The following is a 26,399-nucleotide window of genomic DNA, read 5'->3' as shown; positions in this document are numbered from 1 at the left end:
AAGATTTACTTATCAAGATTGTTATAATCTCACTCCGATATGTGCGATACCTTTTGCTCTCATGGATCCAACGCACTTTAAGTTGATCCGACTCGCTGTTTTGGTTTCTAACGTGGACAAGTTCAAAAGCTTTAACAGGTAGATCTTTCTACATGGATAATATTTCCCAAGAATTCAGTGTCCGAAACCTCACTTACTTCTGTGAGTGAAACGAAGTCACCCTGCATGTGATAAGATTTCCTTTGCAGTTTAAAATATATTATCAGAGCAGACGTTCGATGATGGAAGCAATCAAATGCTCATCAAAGTTGTGATAAACTATTTTTATGTAACTAATGTGCTATAGATGTTGAGACATGGCTTAAAAAATTGAACGACAGATTTTTCTGCTTCAATGTACCTTGAGTTTCGGTCCATATGATGACTAAAATAATGATTTATGCGTCAATCTGCAGCCTTTTTATTATTTATTCGTTTCTTGTTATTCATATTTTATTATAAAGATATTATTTATAGAAAATTTTTAGATACGTCGTCTATCTTCGTATCCCAGGGCACCAATTATTTGCCATCAACCATCCTGAAGAAATGGTTATCCGGGTGATTTGGAATGATAAAGACCTGAATCAACTAATAAATTCTACATATATTAGTTCTCCCGCTTATACAGTCGACTGCTTTATTATTTCCTAAGCAGATGTAAAACTTAGTTGCAGAACACCAACTTAGTCCATTTTTATATAGTTACAATCCACACAGGTAGGTTGCACAGCTATGCTCCAACAAATAGATGGGTTACAAAAATACGCTGGAAATCTTCCAGGCGAAGAAAAACCCATCTGAATAAAGAGAAACGAAACAGTAACGTGACGAAATAAATGCGAAATAATGGTTGTCCAAAATGAAATTGGAGCTTTTGCAGCAAATAACAGTATAAAAATTATAGCACCTGTCATACCGAGTTTGACAAAGCTTAGTGATCTGTGTGAAACACCGTTCTTGAAGCTCTTATCTAATTTGGGACGGCGATGCTAGCGAAATATTGATCTGAAATTCAAGATTCTGGCTGCAAAGTCCACTTTTTTTGCACCAAATCATGGCAAATTCGAAAATCATAATATAGATAGTAACATTTGAATGGCAGGTGATGTGCAATTATGCGAACATGTCCAACAAGCAAGCTATATCATGTGCGTATCTACATCTGCAAAATTCAATTGCACAGCTGGTTGACAAAGGCACTGAAAAATTATGTGGTGAATTTTTGTGTCAGCTTTTGTTTTGACGGCTAACACAACTACACAATCCAAACAAGCGATTTTTCTTGCGTCCCTTTTTAGGCTCCTTTGCATCAATCAACTTTCGATCATCCTCCGCACATGGCGAGCTTTTTGCTGGGTGCATGAATCCTGGAAATAAGGAGAAATAAAGCAGAATCTAACAGAGTTGCTCAATGAAAAATTCGAATACGGGAAACATTTAGGTATGAGTCGATCGAAAATTTATTGAGGAATATTAAGTTATGATAAGCTGTTTAAAACAATATATAACAGCTGCTTTAGAAAGTATCCTTTTTCAGCAATATTTCTTAACATGTTATTGGGAGGTCCTAAATAAGCTGCAGGTTTGAGTGGCATCAAGCTAGGATGTTCAATCTATTCTTAAAGTAACTTAAAAAAGATAGACAAGTATTTTCTTGCAAAAATTATTGTCCGTTACTATGCATTCAGACGTGTGTTGCATATTGTCATGATTATGGCCCTGGACGACTTCATTATCAAATGTGATAAGCTGCGTTGACTGTCACTAATTGCCTGATTTCTGGAAGTATATAGTTAGTTGAAATTTAATCAAGTAATGCAACAGAAGGAGATTTTATTTTGCTAATATAGTGGCTTATCTGAACCTTCTCTGGATCATTCTATATTTCACCAAGTTTGCGGATAAATAAGAAGTACTTACGAGACAAAAGGCTGGTGTGCTTACACTTTCGAACGAGGGGAAACACGATAATACTGTCTAATCACTTCCTTGTGGTGATGACAAAGCTCAGAACATATAGACAGGGATAAAACTTAGCTTGATTCCAGCGTGATGAACACTTTCAACAGCAAACAACACGTACAGTTTGGTGGCTGCGCATGACTTACAACCCAGTACGCAAGGAAAACTCCTGGAGCTCATTTTTGAGGGCCGTAGAAAGTGATGCAAATCAGAAGCTGGCTTGTTTCTACTGACTTGTGATTCTTCCCCGTCTTATTGTCTCCGCCGTTTTTCTATGTCTATTGGTCTACGTCAAAACCGTGAATGCGTTCATTCAACAGCAAACAACACGTACAGTTTGGTGGCTGCGCATGACTTACAACCCAGTACGCAAGGAAAACTCCTGGAGCTCATTTTTGAGGGCCGTAGAAAGTGATGCAAATCAGAAGCTGGCTTGTTTCTACTGACTTGTGATTCTTCCCCGTCTTATTGTCTCCGCCGTTTTTCTATGTCTATTGGTCTACGTCAAAACCGTGGATGCGTTCATTCCACTAAGTATAATTCAGATGCCCTGACCAAGGTAATACTTTTGATGCTCTCTAGTCCGAACAGAATTTGTGGTCATCTATGAGCCTGGCTGACTAGGTATATCAGTCTTGTGGTATGCAAACCACATTGTTTGTGGGACGATTGCCTACCAGGGCCAAACCAGGTATCACGTGCTTAACTTTCAAGCACCTCCGGATTAGTCCTTTTTTGCGGCCTCGACCAAAACCACTGCTCAGGGTGCTCCATAGTCGTCAGATACTAGAGTGTATACCTCAGTTAAAAAACCGTGTACTGCAACATAAAACCGTTGGATTCTGACTATGACACTCCGCTTGCGAATTTTGTCAATATGACTCTTCTCCGATGGTCGCGGTTTCGCATCCTGGGACTGGAGGACATCTTCAATCCTGTGGACTCAAACACACCTAGGAAATGCTCACGTATGCGAGGATCCGTCACCTTATGCCGTATACAGTAACTTCAAATTGCAGTCAACCGAAAGCAAACTGACTGAGCGAACTACGCTGCCATCCAGAACTTATACCAACAGAGATGATTAGGTTCAACGTCTACTGTGCTCGGTGGGTTGTAGAAGGAACTACGCAAAGGAAACTGCAGCGACTGAAGTTAGATTGAACCGAATTCAGTGAAGAATGTGTGCCGCGCAAATGTATCAGACGTCTCCATTTTTGGACTAGCTTGCACACAAAAGGCTTTGTCGGTGCTATTCCAAGTTGTTTCAAATTGGCGTTTTCATCCGGAAGTCATCTACTGAAATTCGGTTTTGTCCAGCTTACTCCAGTTCCGAAAATCGAGAGTCCATTTTAACGGGGCTTAATAAGATCAGTTTTTCCGCCATCCATTTGCTTGCTGGTACACAACCTGCCTTATCATTCTCCATCAACTTTTCTGGCCTCCGTGTGACTTTAACTTCTTAACAGACTTCGATTCACTTTTCCTTGACCCAGTTGTCATATCTTTGGTAGCCTTTATGGCACAGCCAAACCTAGCTTGGTATAACTTACAGTTTAGTAATGGAGTTCCTCTCATTTAGTTCCTCTTTATTTAGAAGCTCACTGACGCAGATGACTGAAGCAATAGTATTCCCTTCCCCCATAAACGTCCATTAGAAGGATGGATGAAGCCTTTTGGGGATTTTCGGCCACCAGTCGCTAGACAACTTCAGGGATGGATTGCTTCGCCAATCACTAGGTGTGCGAAAACGTCAGGCGCGCTTTAAACAGAAACTTAAAGCTGCTGACATCAAACCGGGAAGAGATGGTGTGGCGATTGGCATCCGGAAAAAACGAAATCAATGATGATGTTTGGGGACAAGAAGCGTTGTGGGACAGCGATCTTCGTATAACATTTTGCTTTGCCAAGGTTCCTCCAACTTCCTGCTTCCGACAGACCATGACAAATTTGGTCGCCCGATTTACTTTTGAACAAATAGAAAAACCAGAAACCAGTCGCATCCTCGGCAAATGCTCGACGGGCTGATGCGTGCCGCGTTGTAGACGTACCAAAGAACGGAGGCCATGAAAACTATCTAATGCAGAGGTTGGCACGCATCTGGTGCTCTGTCAAGTTGATATAGTACCGAAAAACCTTTTGATAACTATATGAGATAGTCAACTTCTGGTTGACCACGTCTACCGATGAACAGCCCAGTTAGCTACGTTGAAGTCAATACCCTAATGTGGATTCACCTGTCCCAAAACGGAACAAGGCATGTAAAGAAATGTTGTAGTATGCGCAGTGCAGAATTGCAATGAATGATCTTGCGTTTGAAGAAGCTTTTTGAGATTTTCGTCGCCTACTCCTACTCCAAAAAAAGAATGGAGGTCGCTCGGGCGATCGTCCGTGCAACAGTGCTAAGGATAGCCGCTTGCGAGAGTTGGTCAGAGTATGGGTTTCAGATCGGAGCCTTTGGAGTTCAAAACTCATGTTTACTCGGTATCCAGCCATAATGCGACTTCTAAAGACAAAAGCTAGGAACGCTCTCTGAGGTCGTTGTGACCAGACAACCCCCTATTGGGGAAGCTATTCTCAACAGAGAGTTTGGTGAAAGTTCCGAAGTCATGTAGAATCGCGCGTGATATGCTCGTCATAGTCGTGTTGCGATGGAGCTCTAAATAAATTGAGAGCATCTACTTCGATGATTTTTTTAAACTCTGAGCTTGGCGAAAAACAACCGTGTGTGTGCGGAGTGCTCGTGTAAAATGAGGGAAAACCACGCTACTGAGGACTACGCCCTCCGTTTTATCTTATTTTTACGTCGCCTTTGGTTTGCGAACCAATGAGCATTACACGTAGAGGAATCTACTTTCCTCTATCCAACAAGTCTGATATGTGACGGGGCTTCCGAAGCTTATAGTCATTGACTTGTGTTTTCTTACCATTTTTAACTCTCTAAACACTTACGAAACGGGGTAGTTTCATTCATATCTAAACCCAAATGACGGGCAATCTGATATGCGATTCTTGATTTCGCTGGTTCTTAGTCTGCTCCAACGAGCAATAGGCATTGTTTGAACCCTGTTGATTTGCTGCTATTTAAGTACCCATCGCTCTGTTGACTATGTGGAAAACCATTTGTAATACGCCTTGCAATTGAAGGTTTCCATCTCTGTTTTATTTTTTCTCCACGTTCTTCCACATTCGTCGTCAGCAATCTGATATGTGATCGTGTTCTCCGAGAATAAACGACGAATTATTCTTTATTCAAATGACGTAGATCATTATTATCGCAAGCGAGCCTATGGATCCATATACGTTAAATTTGATGGTAAAATCCTAATATTTGAGTCTCAGAAGTTGAAATTATTTCTGAGTGTTGCCCGGATGCAAACTCAATCCGTAACATACGTAGGATATTTTATAAAGTACGTCTATCCTACTAAGCTGGATGCGCTACCCAAAAAACTTGAAGGAATTGCAGATAACTCATATTCCATATGCCTGAAATACGTTTGTTGACGAGTAACTTCCATGGCAAGAATGTCATAGCTATATGCACGTACAAGTCGTGTGAACTAAACGTGTAATAAAAAGTGCACTGTAGAACGGTATCTTATCATGCGGTACACCGACTGGTAATGTCCTGTAAACTTTTGGTCAAAAATGATATTAGTTTTCCATCAACTTGTGTCATAACTTATCTATTGTGATCTACAAATTATCCTAAAACACGTCAGTGTTATCAAAATAAAGCAAACCAATTCTGTCGCTGGTATATGGCAAACGTTTTTGAAAATATAACATTGCAATTTAATTTGCCAGATACATCTGTCTGAGGAGTATGAGCCTACTCATCTATAGCCCTTGAAAGAAATCGCAAAACTGGATATGGATTTTGCGCACTTGCTTCCTTCAAAATGTGTTTGTAAAATGGTGAAGAAATGTCACAAAATGTATTTCCAACTATTAAAATTTCCCTGAAGATACGTTGCTTTAACAACTTTTTAGTAGCATGCTAGTAAAAAATAGGCAATGAGCCAAGTGGCCGTGTTTAGAATAATACAGTATCATCACTTCAGTAGCATTGAATAAGCTGCTTGCGGGATAAATGCAGAATTAAACACAACTTGCCAAGAGTCAACCCAGCAACTAGTATGCACTTGTTAGATGCAGAGTGTTGACTTCCAAGAGGCATTAGTTAGTGGTGTAATTCCAATTAACCGATGTGATTACCAATGATGATAAATTATCTTTTGGTCCCTCTTTTTGCAATCAAAGGTTTTCAAGTGGAACAAGTTTTCTATTCAAGTCTGTTTTACCTCTTTTTCGTATGATCCTCTAGATTTGGGAGATTAGAGCAGATACTAGCCACTTTACATGAAAACCTCTATAGGAGAACAATGTTCGCGTGAAGTGAAAGTATCATTTTGCGTTTCTGCTGAAAGGAAACACGCGTAAAGCATTCGATTTATCTGCATTCTAATTTGGTTTGGACAGAAGATTCACCTGGAACCCATCCGAATCCTTCGGTTATGACGCTTTTTAGATGGGTTCCGGGTGAGTCATCCGTCAAAAAAATTGGTAGGCACGTGAGTATAAAGTTGAATTTCGTGCAGTGTGGGTCCAAGTATAGTATAAGGCTAATGAAAACTCGCAAACTGCGCTCACCTGATGAACCTCAAATACAACAACGTTGTTAATGGCCTATCAGAATATTTTCATCAACATTATGACTAATGTACCAAGTCTATTTATTGTGAAAGGCATAATAAGAAGAGACCTGTTTGTTACATAAAAGGTATTCCAAGAAGTCGTCAAACTACTGCATCAAGATCTACGTAGCAGCCTAAAATTTAGATTTATGTGGATCGAAGATACCATGTAGTGGTTCTGATAAAAAAGCACAAAGTTGTGCCTCAGTGATTTCCAACAAATGTGTGGGAAAGTGTGCTCATGATGATGAAGTTCACAGCGTGCAGTCTCAGTTAAGATCAAATGTTTGCAAAACGGCAAGCAACATTTCCACTCTTTTTTCAGTGAAAACAAATGAAGCCGCACAAAGTCACCACGTGCAACAATAAAATCTTTGTAGGTGCAAGCTGATAATGACGTGATAATGTGTTGCGAAACACAATACCACATGTGTGAAATTCAGAAATACACTTCACTTCTGAGCATTCTCTGCTAGGGTTCAGACAAACTGTTACCACAATACACACTATCAAGTTGGTACCACATTAGAGAAAATGATTGATCTGTCAGTCGGGTCAGAAGTTTCGTTGTTGAATAGAAATGGGAATCCATATTTTCTCAGTAGATGTACGAGGTGGTTTTGCAACCGTAGACATATAGTTAAATCGCTAGGGCCATTGTCAACAAAAATCGCCCAAATATCATGATGGGTAGGCGAGTTAGGTGTACGGTATATTCCATCTTCATTAGTGATTTGCTCTCATCCATCCCAGTTATCTAATTTCCAAACATATCTCAAGGTTTTCAAGCGCGTTTAAATGGAAAGATGGAGAAGGCGATTGCGCTATTGCTGCGCATCTTGCCGACAGAACCATTGGGTGTTTTCTATTCAGACCCACAAAACTCATTTCGGACCTGCAGCGCATGTATAGGTAACTGAAATTTCACACCTTAACTGGTCTACCCATGTTAGCATTCCGGTCAGAACTAATCGATAATCAGACCAGCCAGGCACGAGCTGCGTTGAATTCAACCTGAAAACACATGCGTGTCCAATTGACCAATCAGAACATAACACTATAAGAATGATCAGCTTGACTATTTTTCTTTATTTTTGTTCCTTGCTTTTATGTGACCCTAAAAGTGGCCAAAAAGTCAAGCGTTAAAAACCTGCTATATTGAAGACAGTTTTCTAATTAAAATCAGGCCAAACTGAACGTTCCACACAGCGCTCAATCATTTTGACTTCAATCCACTGTGAACTTCATTGCACTGAATCTGCACTTGCGGCCGGCTTACGTGTATTTTTATTGCAAAATCCATTTTCACAAGTTCCCGATGGATGCATTTTTTAACCCTACTGATGTAATCACATGGCTGGTCATCAGCCGTTGGCCGGAAAGTCAACTGCCCAGACGATTAGCTACGGATTTTGGAACTCGCCGGGTTTTTGTGAGGTGATTGCAGCTGAAGATTTTCAATAAGGATGAAAAAGAGGTACGGTGTTTCTCGGCTTTCCAGCATAAACTGGCTTGACTTACAGGACAAAACACTGAACTAGGCCTTGTCAATATTCCGGATGCAAACTTTAAATTTCCGTTCAAATTTCTTTGCGTTTAGCTTTGCAAAGTGATATCAGATGTCAGCAAACACATGGACGATACCGAGAGTGTGTAAGTACGACCGTCACGGTAGGCCAGCAATAAGGTGATAGTTTTACTATTCAGAGAAATATGAAGGAAAACGAATACTTCAGTTTGTGGAGATAAACAGCAACTGCACTGCATGGGTGGAGGCCCGTAACTTATAAACACAGGGCTGGGTTTACTGATCATACCACAGCTGCAAAGCGCACACAAAACATTTCGGACCATAACTGTTTCAAAAATGACGATACCATCGGATACCCTTCTACTACAAGGTACTTACTGTAGCCTTTAGCGGAACGCATGCATATCAGAATCAAGCAACTTTGGTAGTGCGCTAAATTTAGGTGATAAAGTATGAAGTTGCGAATACGAAATCGGTTGCTTTCAAAAGAGTGGACAATTGGATGGGTATAGCATTCGACAGATTACAGGGTATGTGAGCTCTGGTCATCTGATTAGTAAAGGGCACCAAGACGATAGCGATAATGGATAATTCTTTTAACACTGTATGTTCTGTCAGGAAACCTGGGTTATCATGTAAGCCTGAGGATTTTTCTATGAAATATTTCGTTCACGATTTCATGAAATTTACTTTAACATTTCTGCATATACAATGAAAATGCGGTGTTTCCTTCAGATCCGAAGAAATCCACCGATGCACTTGCTACTCGATAATATGTGGGTAGTGGGCGCTGGCATTTATTCATGTCACTTTTGGCTGACTGATGGCAGCTGAAGAGCTTTTCATAGTTCGCAATCAGATCTCATTCCTTCAGGTTTCTGTTTGCTTCAAAGCCTGGCGCGCAGAACTACAGTCCTCTGATCGCAAACCGATTGCGGCTACCTGCTATGGGTTCGCGTTCAATACTTCAAGTGATGATCGGTAAATCCTATTCAGGTAGCGGCTACTCACGTGCGGGAGGAACGTACACCATGTCAGTTTTTTTTCAGAATGAGTAGAACAACATTTCGCACAGGAACGGTACTTAGTAGATCTATTCAGAAGCTGAGCTTGATTTTAGCATGCGTCGCTGTGAAATTACATGCTGATGTTTCCATTGTGTATTGGGGTTCATCTTTGGGACCTGTCCTGGAGTTTAGCATTGCTTACCAATGCTCCAGATACCAAACAACACAGGCTGAATTCTACTGATCAGCTTTGCAGTGATAGAGTTTTGGAAAGAAAAACGCAACTGATGGAGGATTGTTTTGATCTAACACCAAGGCATCTACCTATTACACGTCCTGATCCGAATGCAGCCTGTTATCGTGTTCGCTGCCCTTGTAATCGGTTAGAAATTCCCCAAGATACCCGGTTTAAAAATAACTGGGGTGATGGTAAAATAAGGCAGACTTGAACCTATTATTTCCTTGGTGATAGCCCAGCAATTTTTCTTCAAGCTATGGAGCTTTTATCCAAGAGCTTGATACACGTCCTGATCCGAATGCAGCCTGTTATCGTAGTTCGCTGCCTTGTAATCGGTTAGAAATTCCCCAAGATACCCGGTTTAAAAATAACTGGGGTGATGGTAAAATAAGGCAGACTTGAACCTATTATTTCCTTGGTGATAGCCCAGCAATTTTTCTTCAAGCTATGGAGCTTTTATCCAAGAGCTTGAATACCCTGGCCAGAGAAAACGATTTCATCTATACTTTACCTCGCACCTTTTGAAACTTAGCAAGTGGTGTATCGGTTCAAGCCAACTAAATGGGGGGAAAGTGGTCTTGCAATTCACTTAATTTGGTTTGTCCTAGCCAACAACATATGTTAATTATCGTACACTGTTTCTAGCGTTGTATCTGCTCTGTATAGCAACCTGGAAAAAACTGCGGTCAAACACCAAATCAGTCCAGCCGAATGACCACTAGTGATTTGCATATTTCTGAACGGTGAAGCCCAACAATGAGGACACACTCGATACTAAGTCAGGGCGATAGCTATATGCCAGCACACTAGAACAAAAGTATTTGGAGGTAGAATACCAAAAGTATTTCCCCATAATTTATCCTTTGTAGACTACGAAAATCCCCTAAGTTCGCCAGTTTTAAAGAAAGCTACCGTATCCGTGAAGTGGTGAGAATAGGCTGCTTCATTATCCCCCGGGATTTAGTTAGTTCGGGTGTGTAGCTTGGTTGTAGGTCCGTTCGCTGAACCTGATAGCTGAGGTGTAAACATGGTCAGCAGACTAGCAATGTCTGTCATCTTTACTGGTAAGGAACTGCGCGCAATACAACTGCAAAGCTCGGCCAACAGACCTACAACCAAGAATGCTGCCTACTTCAGCAGGCTGCTTGCTTCTGAAAAGTCTCCTGACTGAAGAAAATGTGCAAATTATGTACTAAGATTCATTTATTAATCAGAGAGCTCTAACGATATTACGACATTAATTTTAGTCTAGGTACTAAAAGATACCAATCATCGGCAGCCAGAAGACCAGGAAACCAAAATAGTAAACAGATACGGGCCCGGCTCTAACTATGCACAAGAATTTTGTTTATTTCAAAAAGCCGACTGCATTCCAATTTACCAAGGCATGGTATTGACTTTTTGCAATTCATTTGCTCAATGAAAATTATAGGGCAAGTGGTTGCACCGATGTACGAAATTTATGTATCATTAAGCTTTTTAAGCATCAACCAAACTATAAATTATACAGATTATATGCACGTTAGGGTACATGGGTTCTTGCACTATGCATCCCAAAACAATAGTATTCTTGCACATTTTTGAGAACATTTTGTGTAAAATTAGCTCTCAGTTTCCACCAAATATTGGAAATGTACATTGCTATCTAAACATTACACGGACCTGAAGGAAAACAATGAACCCTACAATGAGCATTATAGCTGATGCTCTCCAAATTAAAATTACTACAGTGGGATAATGTGAAGATGTCTGGCAATTTTCATGAGATCTCATCCTGTCATTAAAGAATGCAGCCTGTTATCGTAGTTCGCTGCCTGGTAATCGGTTAGAAATTCCCCAAGAATTTTCAGCCGCAGTACACTTGACTTTATTAACTTCAACAGAGTAGTGTTGAGCAGTTTTGCGGAGCAGTGTTGATGGAAGAAATGAATTAACATATGATAATAGCACATTGACTGATGCACGGAGTTTCGATCACCAGGATTTTTTACCGTTGCGCTCGGGTAAGAGATGCACATAACTTAAATACATCTCACCACGTGCTGCCGCCCTAAGGAATATGTACCTTAAGAATCAGGTAGGAAGAACATAGAACAGTCGGCCNTACACGTCCTGATCCGAATGCAGCCTGTTATCGTAGTTCGCTGCCTTGTAATCGGTTAGAAATTCCCCAAGATACCCGGTTTAAAAATAACTGGGGTGATGGTAAAATAAGGCAGACTTGAACCTATTATTTCCTTGGTGATAGCCCAGCAATTTTTCTTCAAGCTATGGAGCTTTTATCCAAGAGCTTGAATACCCTGGCCAGAGAAAACGATTTCATCTATACTTTACCTCGCACCTTTTGAAACTTAGCAAGTGGTGTATCGGTTCAAGCCAACTAAATGGGGGGAAAGTGGTCTTGCAATTCACTTAATTTGGTTTGTCCTAGCCAACAACATATGTTAATTATCGTACACTGTTTCTAGCGTTGTATCTGCTCTGTATAGCAACCTGGAAAAAACTGCGGTCAAACACCAAATCAGTCCAGCCGAATGACCACTAGTGATTTGCATATTTCTGAACGGTGAAGCCCAACAATGAGGACACACTCGATACTAAGTCAGGGCGATAGCTATATGCCAGCACACTAGAACAAAAGTATTTGGAGGTAGAATACCAAAAGTATTTCCCCATAATTTATCCTTTGTAGACTACGAAAATCCCCTAAGTTCGCCAGTTTTAAAGAAAGCTACCGTATCCGTGAAGTGGTGAGAATAGGCTGCTTCATTATCCCCCGGGATTTAGTTAGTTCGGGTGTGTAGCTTGGTTGTAGGTCCGTTCGCTGAACCTGATAGCTGAGGTGTAAACATGGTCAGCAGACTAGCAATGTCTGTCATCTTTACTGGTAAGGAACTGCGCGCAATACAACTGCAAAGCTCGGCCAACAGACCTACAACCAAGAATGCTGCCTACTTCAGCAGGCTGCTTGCTTCTGAAAAGTCTCCTGACTGAAGAAAATGTGCAAATTATGTACTAAGATTCATTTATTAATCAGAGAGCTCTAACGATATTACGACATTAATTTTAGTCTAGGTACTAAAAGATACCAATCATCGGCAGCCAGAAGACCAGGAAACCAAAATAGTAAACAGATACGGGCCCGGCTCTAACTATGCACAAGAATTTTGTTTATTTCAAAAAGCCGACTGCATTCCAATTTACCAAGGCATGGTATTGACTTTTTGCAATTCATTTGCTCAATGAAAATTATAGGGCAAGTGGTTGCACCGATGTACGAAATTTATGTATCATTAAGCTTTTTAAGCATCAACCAAACTATAAATTATACAGATTATATGCACGTTAGGGTACATGGGTTCTTGCACTATGCATCCCAAAACAATAGTATTCTTGCACATTTTTGAGAACATTTTGTGTAAAATTAGCTCTCAGTTTCCACCAAATATTGGAAATGTACATTGCTATCTAAACATTACACGGACCTGAAGGAAAACAATGAACCCTACAATGAGCATTATAGCTGATGCTCTCCAAATTAAAATTACTACAGTGGGATACTGTGAAGATGTCTGGCAATTTTCATGAGATCTCATCCTGTCATTAAAGACAGTCCATGATGGAAAGTCTAGAGACGTTGTATTATTTTTTTATTCATTTTATATTGGAATCTACAATAGTGCACATCTGACAAAATTCACAGAGTTTCTGGCCCACGCTATTCCAGCCAGTGTTTGAATAGTTAACTGTTCGGCCACAAGGGGATGAACAGAGGTGTGATTAGCTCTCAAATAGACACGCGTTATCCAGTCACAGCAACATCATCACATGATTAAGAGTGGCCGAACTCCTTGAACGAGTAGTTCCAGGTGGAAGCGTAGTTCACACTAACATCAGTTAATGAGTGGATCAGAAGATCAATGGTTTTACAGGTTGAGTGATGCTTCCACTTGAGAATTCTCTACTCCATAAACCATTCAACAGGCCACAATTTGATTTAATTCCATGGTTGGACTTGTGTTGAGATTTAATCCTACTGCTATTCAGCTGCTCGTGACCGAACGGTTAATTATCTGACCTCTAGATCGAAGTTGTATGTTCGAACCTCTTGAGTTTTGGGCACTGTTCTTCCCGACATTTCTGCTTAGATTGATGTTACTGACTGGACGTCTCTACAAACTTTTTTTCCAACAGTTGATAGCCAAATGCTGTTCAACCGTGATTTAGCTGTACACTACAACTGAATTGTTCTCACTTATTGTAGAAACGGTATCTTTTCATACCAGCATGTCTTGGGGCAATTGATGGAAGTTGACGTTGGTAGCAGTAACATAATTTGACTTCCGGATACTCCACTTTATCATGGAGCTTTTAGCTTCCGTCTACAATCTCATTGTTTGAAGTGAACGATACAAGTTGCTTAGCTGGTGATTGATCAAACAAAATCAGACAGGCGATCTAGGTGACGTGATTGATACGTGGTCTCAGTTGTTAGGAAGTCTCCACTTTCACAGATTTAACGTCGTTACAAGATCGTTTTCACTTGTGATGTAAACGGGCAGGAAGAAGAAACGTGGTTTGCTAAAAACATGCTTGCTTTTATCACTAGTGAATCAAATCTGATACTTTGATACTCCCGCAGTTTACTTTTACGTGATGATGTGAATTCCTCAATAGGATGGTGGTAAACTATTTGCAGCGTCTGACAGTTAATATACTTGCTGTCCATTCAAAGATTCACTGGCTGGGCTAGTTTATCATTGCTCCGTACTTCACAATTATTGCTTTTTATGGTCGGTTTAAAAGGATTCGTTTATACCAGGTTGTATATTCTACTTGCACTCTACACTTATCAGTGTAGCAATCTACTGGGCGCCTTCGATTTTTGGTTCCAACCCACGTAATTTTGCAATTGTTTTCTAATTTATCATGCGACGGAGAAATAGCCAAAGCACTTGGTATAATAGCTAGTTAATTGCACTAATGAAAAGCCTCATATGAATGAGAAGCTGGTGTTTGTAGACTGCTTAGCCTTCAATACTCTTGTTTATTATTTATATGGCTGAATTATTACCCACCCTGCTTTCCAGAAATCAGTCAATTAGTCTCTCCAGGTGAAGAAGTTCGGTTGTGAGTTTAACAAATTTTCACACCGACCGCTGTGAAAAAGTTGTTCAAACCAAGCAGTTGAAAGATTAGAGGCTTAGACGTTTATTGTAAAGGTGATCAATCTCTCATAAGCAGTAGTTAAAATATGACTGGCTGTTATGCAACCAACTTAAAAGCCGGATTAATCATTATAGCTCCATTTTGGTTTCAGTTTTATGATCGTTATGAGGAATATTAGCTAGATGTTTTGACAAGCCAGAATTACTGCACTGCGACTAGTTCAAGTACCTGACAACACGCCTAAGCAGCGTCAAACTCACGTGTGACACTTAGTACTACGCCTTAGTTTTCAGACGTCATGCGCATTACTTGAGCTGCTACGTCTCCTCGGAAATCGACCAAGCGTGAGTTCAAACAATCAAGGATTTTGTGGAACCAAATAGTATGCATCCCAAAACATTTAAGTACAAAGACAAAAATCTGATAAAGGTTTCCATTTGGCTTTTTGTTTGTTTAAAAATAAAGCAGAATGATTCTTCCCATAGGAAATTTCCCACGAAAATTACACTTTCCAGACAAAATGATGAGTTCTACTTCAATCCGGAGGAAGTAATTCGTTAAGGTCAGGTAGTTTGCTTGGAATTTAAAACTGTGTGATTAACAAACCGGTCCTCAAACTTACTGAATACGTCGATAGTCAATGAACCGACCCAAGCTAACAATTATTTTAAGACTGGAAATAATCTAAAGTGATGGTTAGTCACTAAAATACTGTCCTGGTAGAATCCAAAGCAAATTAATAAGTTCAGTTTCTAAGTTTAACAACTGGGGGAAAGACAGACCAGGAGGCCTATAGAGATTGGAATTTCTGATGAAATTAAACAAGCGTACCGTCAGGATGGAAGTTTAACGTCGCACTCTAGCTGCAACTGGCTAATAATAAAGTAAATTATGTTCCATTATACGGAATTTGATGCCATTCTACTTCGCCTTGCAAATGTTTTGATTTCGGGTCCATCTGCCCTAGTTGTCAGGAAACGGTCGCCCTCATCTGCTAAACTTTGCTTTTGGTTCATCCAATATTTTACACAGTACACTGCGATACCTGTTTAATACTAAAATTCTGTATAGAAATATTCCATGAACCTCAAGAGCTAAAGTATGCTACTGACCTTTCAGAATCACAAGCGCAAGCCGTATGTTACTGCATATGCGTTTATCCGTCTCTGGAACACATCGAGAGACCAATTATTTGTCATGGTAAGAGGTGAGATTAAAGCCAGTCCTAGGGAACATAATTTGCGGTAGCTTCTCACTAGACCGAAAGGGAGCCACAGTGAAATACTCTCACTATGCAGAACAAAACATATTTTATCGTATCAACACCAAATTGACTGAGTTGTGTGTGCATTTGTTCAAATTTAAAAAAGTACAGCAATGGGAGCTGAACCAAGTGCATCAAAGCCCTTTTCAAGGAGAAGGGTTTAAATTGACTGTAAGTTACACATCTGGACGGGCATTTCTTCTCCACTACCCACCTAACTGGTGTTGTCAAACACCTATTAAGTTGATTAGTGCTTTAACTGAAAGCTGTTGCGGATTGAAACGCCAACAGCAGTAAAATGGCATGAGCGTGTATGCTGCGGATTGTGTCCTAAACATACCATGGTCAGACATAGCCCAAGGCTTTTAGATGCATAGAATAAGTCGTCAACTTCAGCTGATATGCTCCAAGGCAACCACAAAACTGCAACAAGCCTTGAAGCTGAGGGAATGTTTAGACTATAGTCTTTTCTAAGAGACATCTCGAGATAAAATATGCCCCAGGTGAATTTCTCATAGAGCCTCATTCCACTTGACATAACCCATTAGTGTGTCACCTCACCATCATCGAGAACAGATGTAGTGGATTTCATTCATTGTTTCATGAAACCATCGGAAGGCCCTTTAGAAACTCAAACCCATATTTTACCACAGTGAATTTATCTAGGTTTCCATGTAACGCGTATTTTGGCTTCACATAACGTCAGCTATCGGTAACCAACAGTTGGTTTGTGTAAACAGATCAACTTATACTAGATATTTTGAGTTAACAGAGTGTGGGTGACAGATGCCACTATACTAAGCGGACCGCAAGCGCTTTCAAAATAAATGTTCTTTTGAGTTAACAGAGTGTGGGTGACAGATACCACTATACTAAGCCGACCGCAAGCGCTTTCAAAATAAATGTTTCGGTTGCCTTGTTTACATGTAGATCGAAACAGGACAAGGAAGTTTTTTGCCACAGCATCGGATAAACGTAAAAATACAAGCGGTAACATGTTTCCTTAGAGCGCCTATATTTCATTTTCACTCACATATTCTTGTCCGTAATAAGTGAACCATAATGGCTATTCAAAATTCTGTGTAAGAGCTGCGATTTCAATGCACACCGTCTCAGTTTAGCTGCAGCTACTGGATATTTTTACCATCATTCGCACTTTAGGCCATGTTTCATGGCATCTAATACTGCCTGACTAGCATCTTCCACCGCACTGACAATATGTGACCAGAACGCCAGGGGTTGTTACCTCAGGAACGGACAAAGACTCACAAGTAAAGACTTGCACCGATGATGATTTCTTGTTCCACCAACAACTAGTGATGAAACGAATTTCTGCAGCGCACCTTTGATCTTCTGCAGATCTATGCCTATCATTCTGATAGCAGTCCTTAGAATGGTACTTCCGTGAAGTTATCCGACTAAAAGGGTAGTCTTAGCAGCTCGGGTTATTTTCTATCAACATTTCCATAACAAAGGGGTCAACCTATGTAGAAGAGAATTTCTCCCGTGCTAATTGAGACCAGAAATATTGCCAATTTTGGGCACGTAAACTGATTATCTATCCAGTGATGGAAAGCGCTGAACTAAAAATCAACTCCGTTTTCGCAGAGAAAGCCAGACAAATTTAACCCTGGTAAGTCTCAGTAGGTAGAAGATTCTTAACGCATTGCGTGAAACAATTATAAAGACTCAGCTGGCTGCCATAAATGTTCATAAGTGAACATTCATTAACTTTAAGCTGGACGAATATTTCACTACTTTAGTTCCAATCATGAATTGCCGGAACTGTACAAAGGTCCCAAAGTCCAGTGGTGCAACTGTTCATGTGGTGCAATATGAAATGTTTCGCTACATTACTCATGGAATTCTGGGGCATATGAACTCTTTTTGGGGATCCTCTTAAAACCATAAGTCTATAAAAAGTGAATTAGTTTCAGACAGCCTTTTCTACATTTTTCGTGAACCATACTTGAAGTACGAGCATCTATGGAAGACCTTACGATTGTTAAGATATATGTATACATATTGTCGTAATTGACAATATCCCCTTTCGACCCATTTGTACACAGCCATTGTTTTGCAGCAGAACCCACACTGTGACAACATTACATAACTACATCTATCGCCACTATGCCTTGACATGTACTTTGGGCTCACGTCCAAGAGGTACCAGCGGGTTCCAGAAAGGGTAAATTCTTCTACCGCTTGTAATTTCTGGGCCAATAAAACGTCTTTTGTCAACACGTTCAGGCAGCAGCCTGTACAACTTATTCTACATTGATGGCGAGATGGCCTAAGTGGTTACAGCGCGAATTTACTGACTGGAAGGTCCGTGGTGCGAATCCGCCTCTTGACTTCCCCTGTCTAGTCTTGGGCAACCTGGCAGTATCCCAGCCCTCATGCTTCCTTCGGGTGGCATGGCAGCTAGGCACCGAAAGGGTGCTACAGCTGAACATTGAAAATACGAGTATTACAGTGCAAACCTTGTAGTCAAACTGTGGATAATCGCTCTAATAATAACAGTGAATCAAACAATTAAAATTAAACAGCTATGGATTTGTGTTGGTAACCAACCATGCATGTTTGCCTCCTCTTTAGTTCTCGAAATGTTCTAAATACCTTAAGGCTTCTGGTATGGTGTAAAATGGGAATTCAATCAAAAGCTCCCATAACTTTTTTGATCTTCTAATCCTCCGAGCAATGGGTCAGCCCGTCTTCATTGCTCCGTAAAACTTTCTGTGCGTTCCTATGCCTTTTAGGAAAATAAATTTCGTTTGGCCTTGAGAAAACCGCAGCATGAACGAATAATATACATTTTTCTGGATATCTTACACTTTACATCTGTTCCAAAAAGTTATAACGCGCATCATTTGCATGCTGCTTATTTTATACGCAAGATGTTTAAGAATGAAATAGTTTCGAGCGTAAGACGGAAGGGTTAAAGATCGGGTGACATCGACATTGACATTATTAAACCTATGCAAACCCACTCTAACTCATCTGCGTCCCCAAAATCAAAGTCAAATCGTTTTTCGTGTCTTACGAAATTTTTCAATCCCCCACAGCCTGCACTCATGACATGTTTTCAAGGAAACGTGTATATTATGCATACTGCTAGCATGTCGCTAGAGGACCACTGAGTGTCAGGGCGGAAGTCAGCTAGTTTTGAAAGTGGGACTTGTAGTCAGAGAAAGTGATCAGGTGTAATCGGTTGTAAAGTGGTTATAACATCGTTATTCGTCAGTTTGCTTCCTCTTGGTGTCCATGCGCTGTTCGTTTATGCAGTCGTTTTATTTTCACACTAGATCTATCCAATTATGAAAACAACGGTTAACGAGCAGTTTATATCTCCTACCAACATTCACTTATTATGAAGTAGTTTTTGGATCGGTGATTTCCCTGAAAAACTGCTTCCGTTAGTCTCCTCTGGCATAGTTTATAACATCTTGCGTCTTAGTATAAGACACCTATGGGACGACGTCATCACCGCACTGTAATTTTAGGAGTTAATGGGTTATTGAAGATGATTTTGGAAAGTAGCTCGTACATAGTGGAAAAATTTGATCTAAAGAGCAGCTCACGAGGCTTTTAAATCCCACCGTCGCAATGGCTGGAACACAAGATCGTTCTACAATACTCACCTACAAATAGATTAACAACTGAGGAAATTTTCGCCCTGAAACAAAATAGTCAATAAGGCCCGATACATCACGCTCATAGGCTTGCAGCGCGAAAATCATTAGTACCAAGTCAGTAGTACTCGTCTGAACCAGTGAGGGTGTTTGACTGCCACAAGTCTCCGATTATTCAAACGATGAATATAAGTGAAACAATCCCCGAAAGGCAGTAATTTCCTTGACCGTCGACTTTCATTTAAACGCCCCGTTGACAGCGCACTCCTTTTCAAGGCCAAGCTATGGAGTGCAAAATTTACTGTGTTCACTGTACTTTGTGATATTGCAACAACTGTTCGGTCGTATCAGACAAAATTAGAGTATGCAAACAAATTACACTTACTTGGGGTTGTGGCGCACTCATTCGTGTCTGCGATGTGGTTCGGATCCAGATGGATCTGATAATAGTTTGGAGGTTGCCAGTACCAAGCAGCCCCATCAGAGCTGTACTCACTATCGTCATCGATATTGCCGTTTTGATTAGCCGGATCACGAAGCTGCCTCGGAAGGAATGCATCATCATCAATATACGGAACATCATATGTTCCCTCGGGTAACCCTTCGGATAAACTTCGCGTACTCAAGTGCTTGTCCACCTTGGAAGGAGTAACGGAATCGGGAAATAGATAGTCGTCGTTTGGGGCTGGCTTGGGCTGCAGTCTAGGTCGTTTCCGAGATCCATTTCTACCGAGCGTTGCAGCACGCCGTTTGGAATCGCTGTACCCGGCAGCCCAATCACTCATGATGCGGGGATCAAGAGTCCTGCTGCGTTGTTGACGTTCAAGGAGCGGTCGCTTATCAAGTTCACGTGATTGATGTTCCTTCAGGAGGTTTTCTTTATTTGCTTCTTCCCCAAAACTGGATGCATACCCATTCAAGCCCGTTGTCAAAGCTGCATCGCTGATATCAGTATATATTTTCCTTATTTTGTTTTCCCCTTGAACACTTCTATCCACTTCCATCTCTTTCCGTAACGCAAATTCTTGTGTCACAGTTCGGTGGCCGACTTCGTGTGCCTCAAATAGGCTAGAACTTGCGTCCCAATCATTTGAGTCAGAAATGCGACTATCGTGTAGCCCTGGTATGCTCTTCACAACAGCAGATGCACCATTCAAAGATTTTTCAGAAAGGCGAATATGTTTGGGGATAATTCCTTCAAGATTTACCTCTCCATGTAAATCCTTTGCTACTACTTTATTATCACGGATGGGTTCAGGCAATGCAGATGTTTCCTTTCCATTAGTTGGTTCCGTACACACATCTTGACTGGGTAGTTCAGTAGATACATCCTTTTCGATCGGTTGCCATTCATCAATATCACTTGTTTCTCCTTGATCCTCGTGGATTTTAGGCTCAACGGATAATTCATCTCTGCTATTGGGAACCGAGATGTTGTATAAGTGATCTGGTTCCTCGATGGAAAGTTGAACTGGGCAAGGCAACGTCATTTCGGAAATCTCTTCCAGCTGAACAGAGCTTTCACGAAGTATCTCAGAATGACGCTCAGTAGGTGCTTCAGCTTCTGTTCCTGTGAAGTTGTCATCAGATTCCAGTACTCCAAAGTTTTTATTCAGATATTCTGGGCTTGACTGATCGGGTGTTGTTTCAGGTTTGCTTTGTTCGAACGAGTACATTTCCTCACTTATCCCGTCTTGCACTCGATTGGTTGCAGATTCAAAAATTACCTCGTCGTCCTCGATATCAGATACTCGGTTGGTATCCCATTTTTCAGATTTCTTTTCACTGTCTTGTACATAAGATGATACAGTCACTTCTGACATTTGCGCACAGTGTGTATCATAATCTTGCACGACACTTTCTTGTATTCGTTCGGTGTGTGGTTCTCCAGTTAGCTCCAAAACATCGGCTGTAATGTCTTTTGAAAAATATTCAGTTGCACAGTTTCTTATTATTGAATCTGCTGAAATTGGTTCTGTAGGTTCTTGTTCAAGCTGTTCACTGTCAGACTCGGAAATGATGTGTATTAGTGTTTGACTCTCATCCACAAACGTTTCTTCACGTTCCACTCCGTGCTCGAAATCAGGCGCTGCATGCATTTCGCCAAAATTCTGTTCGGTTAAGTTTATTTCATTCTCAGACTGAAGATTTGCCAAATCAGGGTTCATAGTGAGTGCATCCGCAGCGATTTCACCGAGTTCTGGGGCGTTGTCTAGGTTGACCTCGCTGCCACCCTCAGGGACTAAATCTGGTTCCATTACTGTTGAGTTTTTTTCATCTGTATCTTGAGCCTCTACTGGATCCCGTTCCTGATTATTTGTCTGCAATTCCTGTGCTTCTGCTGGCAAGGCTTTGGGAACCTCATTTAATTTGCTGACCATTTCAACAGAACTATCAACTGCTTGTTCCGGTACAAATGGCGTTTCGGTTTCAAGTTGCTGAAAATCACTGGAGACACGCCCGTCAGTAAAAGCTTCAGGAGTAGTGTGCTCACTAATTTCGACAACGGTCTCTTCGGGGGAATTTTCAAATATCGACACTGATGTACTATCATTGGGACTTTCCTGTAACCGATCGCCGCCGTAAACTTGCTCCCCCTCATTTGTTTCCTGAGTGGCGGTGTTTACTGAAACGGCAGTGTTGTAGTTAGCCCTATTTGCTTCATCGGACTGATCATCCTCTCCGTCGTCGCCCTGAACTACGTCCTTAGTGAACTGTGATGTAGTTGTTGTCGAATTTGCTTCATCCCGTGTTTGTGCAGCATCGACGCCCTCAGATCCGTCGGCGTTATCATCAACTATTTTAAGCCCACTTTGGTCCTCTTCTGCTGCAAACGACTCCGAAGCCACATTTAACTCGTAAGTTGTCGTAAACGAGGATTCCGGAAATGTAATACTAACCCCCGTATCTGTAAGTTTCGTATCGATGGAGTCTTCTGACCCCGAGTGTGCTCTGAAGCTGACCCGACTCTTTTCTTCCGTAGGCAGGGGATAAGCAGATGCCTGTTCACTTATGACAGCATTGTCTGTGGTTGTCATTAAATTCGTGTCCGTCACAGGCTGTTGTGATTCTGTCCTAAGCAGGTCAGTTTGTGAGTGCCCCGCTTCTGGATTGGCGGTTATATCACCTGTCGATATTAAACCTACGTTAAAACTTTGGCTTGCCGGAGACTCATAGTTGTATGCACTACTGTTCTCAAGAGCGATTTCCTCAGGTTCCTCTCTATTTGGCGCCACTTCCCCACGACTATCTACATCTTCCTCAGTGGGGGGCATTCCCGTTGTTACAGAATATTGCCGTAAGTTCTCCGTCTCACTATCTTTTGGCGATTCCGCTGGTATTGGGTTACCGCTATTATCATCTTGTTGTTCCATGTTTGACAAGTCTGGGCTTTCCGTGCTGCCTGGCATCTCGTGAGTCAGATCACTTTCGTTTTCATTATTTTGGGGAGACTCATCCTGGATGTGTCGAGCACCTATCAGTATGTGCGTTCCAGTATCCAAATCGTCGCTGAGCACATGTCCTTCTTTCTCATACCCATTGGAGGGATCACCAAGTTCCCCGCTTTCGGCCATACCACCGGTGCAAAGATGCAGAAAATTTTAATCCACAAAATATTTTCAACCAACAGTTGTCAAAGTTGATTCAATTGAATGGAGTATTTGCGACCTGCAGCTCCAATTAGACAATTCAGATTATGGAGCAATGTCAAAATGAAGTAATTACACCTGTGCAACGAAGCGCGAACGCAAAACTAATTCAGTTTTCTTATTTGTTGGACAGTTTTCGCCTGTCCTGCACGTCCCACGTCCTTCGTGCACGACTGGATAGGTGAGATATACGGTGAAAACAGACATGAATGGGTACGCCTAGTTTTGCTCTGAGCTTCCTTGTTGTGCAATAACGTCGCTCCATGTGAACGCACACACACACGCACGCGCATATACAGCAGAACTGTGCGCCAGTCACGTGAGCTACTGTTATGCGTAATAACAAGACGTCTTCTTGAATGGATTTGCTTCTCCGCGTAAAACACTTCAGTCGTTGAATCAATATAGCATTCTCCATTTGGGTGGTCAACCAATAACCCGGAAGTGTGCTAGGCATACACATGTAAGAAAGACGTGCGAGGCGTGTGACAATTACTGAACCAGCAGTTTACATGAATAGTTGGGTTAATCACATAATGCAAAGCATAAGAGCACTGTATGCGCAGAGTTGACTACAAAACTTTCAGTAATTTACATGCCACACAGGTACATTATTTCCAACTAGATGATTGTAAACTAAGCATTGGAGAAAACAAAAATCCGAATCTGCGAAACACCCCTCTTTATTCCGACTGCTTATTCGTTGTGAGTGGAATTTCTTCAGCGGATAAAACTGGTCAAATGGCGAATTTAATATTTCTACACTGTTTATAACTGTTCAACGCCTTGGCTTACGATCAAAAGTGAAGCCCGATTGACCAGAGTGTCGTGTGGCCATTGCTTCTACCTGGGTAGCTCCAATAAGCATAGGAGACAAGGTATTTTATTTTCCTCATTGTGATCTGATATTATATCGGCAGAGAGCGGGCCAAAAACTCCCATTTGATTGACTTGTGTATACAGTGCCAAACTTGCATTACCGAAGTTTACCACCTACGGAAAATATCTTATCCATAATCTTGCGACTTTGTAGAGTTCTTTTTTTACGATAGTGTGAATGCCATTATTTCATTTTTCAATCCTGATTGTCGTGCGTGGTGAATCATCAATTAATAAGTTTAGAGGGAAAAAGGTCTAAACAAACGCATGTTGCGCATTCTTGAAATGCTTTGATGAATGATTGTTCTCGGCACACGCTATTTCTTAGCTTGTGACAAAGCGATCATTCGGTATGCAGCGGATGACGTAAAAATGTAACCGCTATTTGCAAGAAATTAAATTGGTTGACGGCTATCAGCTAAACAGTTCTGGTAAATTTTTACTATCAGAGATGGTTGTGTATACACAACTGCTGAAATTATGTGTTTGACCTACATTTTCATCCAAGGAAAATTAGTCAATTAACAATTCTGGTTCCACTCATCATAATCCTGCTCTAAATGTGTGCCCAACAGACGCTCCCTGAAAACAAATTTTCCAAAGACACAATGTTGAATTCGGTCTCTGAAATATGAAACCGCTTTGATATGCTTATCTGCGCACACCTCATTGATCTTTTATTTGCGCATGCTACTCTCATTTCAGCGTTTTCTGTTGTCAAGTGTGTTTTTGGAAACCTCAGTGAAACGGTTATACTACGTGGATTACTCACACGTAGACAAAAATTTATGGTTCAACTTTAGGCGCATTGAATGCAACCAGGCAATCATCCAGCCAGTTTGAACAAGACTGGTGTAATTTGATGATTGGCCCGAAAATGTTTCTTCCTATACCTCAGGGTAATGAACGAGACATACTATCAAAGCACATGATCTTTAATCTCCTACTGGATGGGCACGAGCTACCTGGGGTAACCATTCATCATGGATCAAGCACCCGCCAACTTCCTAGTACTTCGTCCCTAAGAGAAATCATGTTACCGAACAGCTGTGCTCGTACCAATCATCTCAAACCTACATGTTTCTTTTACTTAATTGAGAGTAGTATGGCAACCCACAGTCTAGTCGATACGAAATGGACCATAACTTAAACCTACCGATATCAAGATTTTACCACGATAAGATATCCATTGCTTTTGCAGAGGTGCAGGCTTTATCCTTGCATATTGAGCACCTTGCATTTGAGCGCCCATCAGCCATTCATTAAAGTTTATAATACTCGGCTCTTTTTCATCACTAATAATCCGACGTTCCACACCCTGTACCCTACAGCCCAACTCGTAGTAATTACCACTAAATACTCATATGTGAGAATCATAACCACCGGTGTGATCTCACGTTGGTCCTGATGAACCAAGCACATTTATGACAACTGAGTATTTCCTTGCACTGAACATGAACGTAGTCTGGTTGTAATTGGGGTTAACTTTTATTGCGAGTTGTAACTACTCACTTTGTTGAAAGGCAGCACAATGCATTGCTCAAGCACTTCTCTGATTGGAGCATACCTAGAAGAGAATACAATCGCCAAAATTATTTACATTAGCAAAGATGTGGTGTCCCGAGGAGAACTCAACCTCTTTGCTCAGATCGGAATACATTTACCACCAGCCAAATTCTAACGTAACATAGCGGGATGTTTACCAATGGAAAAAGCTCTAGCAATGTTAGCAATCATATTGGGTATCAAGGCGACAACATGCAAGGTCGCAATTTCAATTTTTCGGAAGGATTGTATTACATTCGGTAATAACCAGTGTCCACAGCCAACTATGATCACTTGTGTCCGTCTAGCATTCCCAAACTACAATGTTGGACTGCAATAACGCAATTATATTGCATTCCAGGTGATATCAAGAAGATTGGCCCGTTCGTTTAGTGCCGTTAGGATTTCACGGTTTGGTCAATCGTTGTTCTCACTTGTGATAGTTCCGTGACAAGCACTATGTCCCAAAAGAGCCAGAAGCAAACTTTTTCTCATAGCGGGAAATCTAAAATCAATGACGGCAACCAAATTATCAACAAAACCTGTCATCAGAGGCAAAGGGGAAGTTTCAAACCCAAAGATTCAGGCGCCGAAAATGGTAGGAAAAAGCCAGAAAACTTCAATCGCATACGGTCACTTTGATTTCCACCTATGGATTTTGAAAACATGTTGGATACTTTGTAGCAACGTGGCTTTACTGCGAGACAGACCAATGCTAATCACTGTAAGATTCCACAACCTTAAGTCCTCAGTGATAGGTTGCACGGGCGTAAGAACAAG

General features: G+C 41.1%; 1 protein-coding gene across 1 annotated transcript; it reads right to left on the bottom strand.

Moving 5' to 3' along the window:
- Nucleotides 1-655: 655 nt before the first annotated feature.
- On the bottom strand, nucleotides 656-23,290 carry T265_03960 (hypothetical protein; the record flags this gene model as incomplete). The annotated part of the gene is made up of 2 exons (XM_009168567.1): nucleotides 656-1,409; nucleotides 19,931-23,290. The coding sequence occupies 2 exons, from the start codon at nucleotides 23,118-23,120 to the stop codon at nucleotides 1,270-1,272; spliced, it is 3,330 nt and encodes a 1,109-aa protein (XP_009166831.1).
- Nucleotides 23,291-26,399: the final 3,109 nt, after the last annotated feature.

The sequence above is a fragment of the Opisthorchis viverrini genome (assembly GCF_000715545.1).
Source record: "Opisthorchis viverrini unplaced genomic scaffold opera_v5_61, whole genome shotgun sequence".
In the NCBI taxonomy this organism is placed as follows: Eukaryota; Metazoa; Platyhelminthes; class Trematoda; order Opisthorchiida; family Opisthorchiidae; genus Opisthorchis; species Opisthorchis viverrini.
This window is presented reverse-complemented; position numbering and strand designations above follow the sequence as displayed.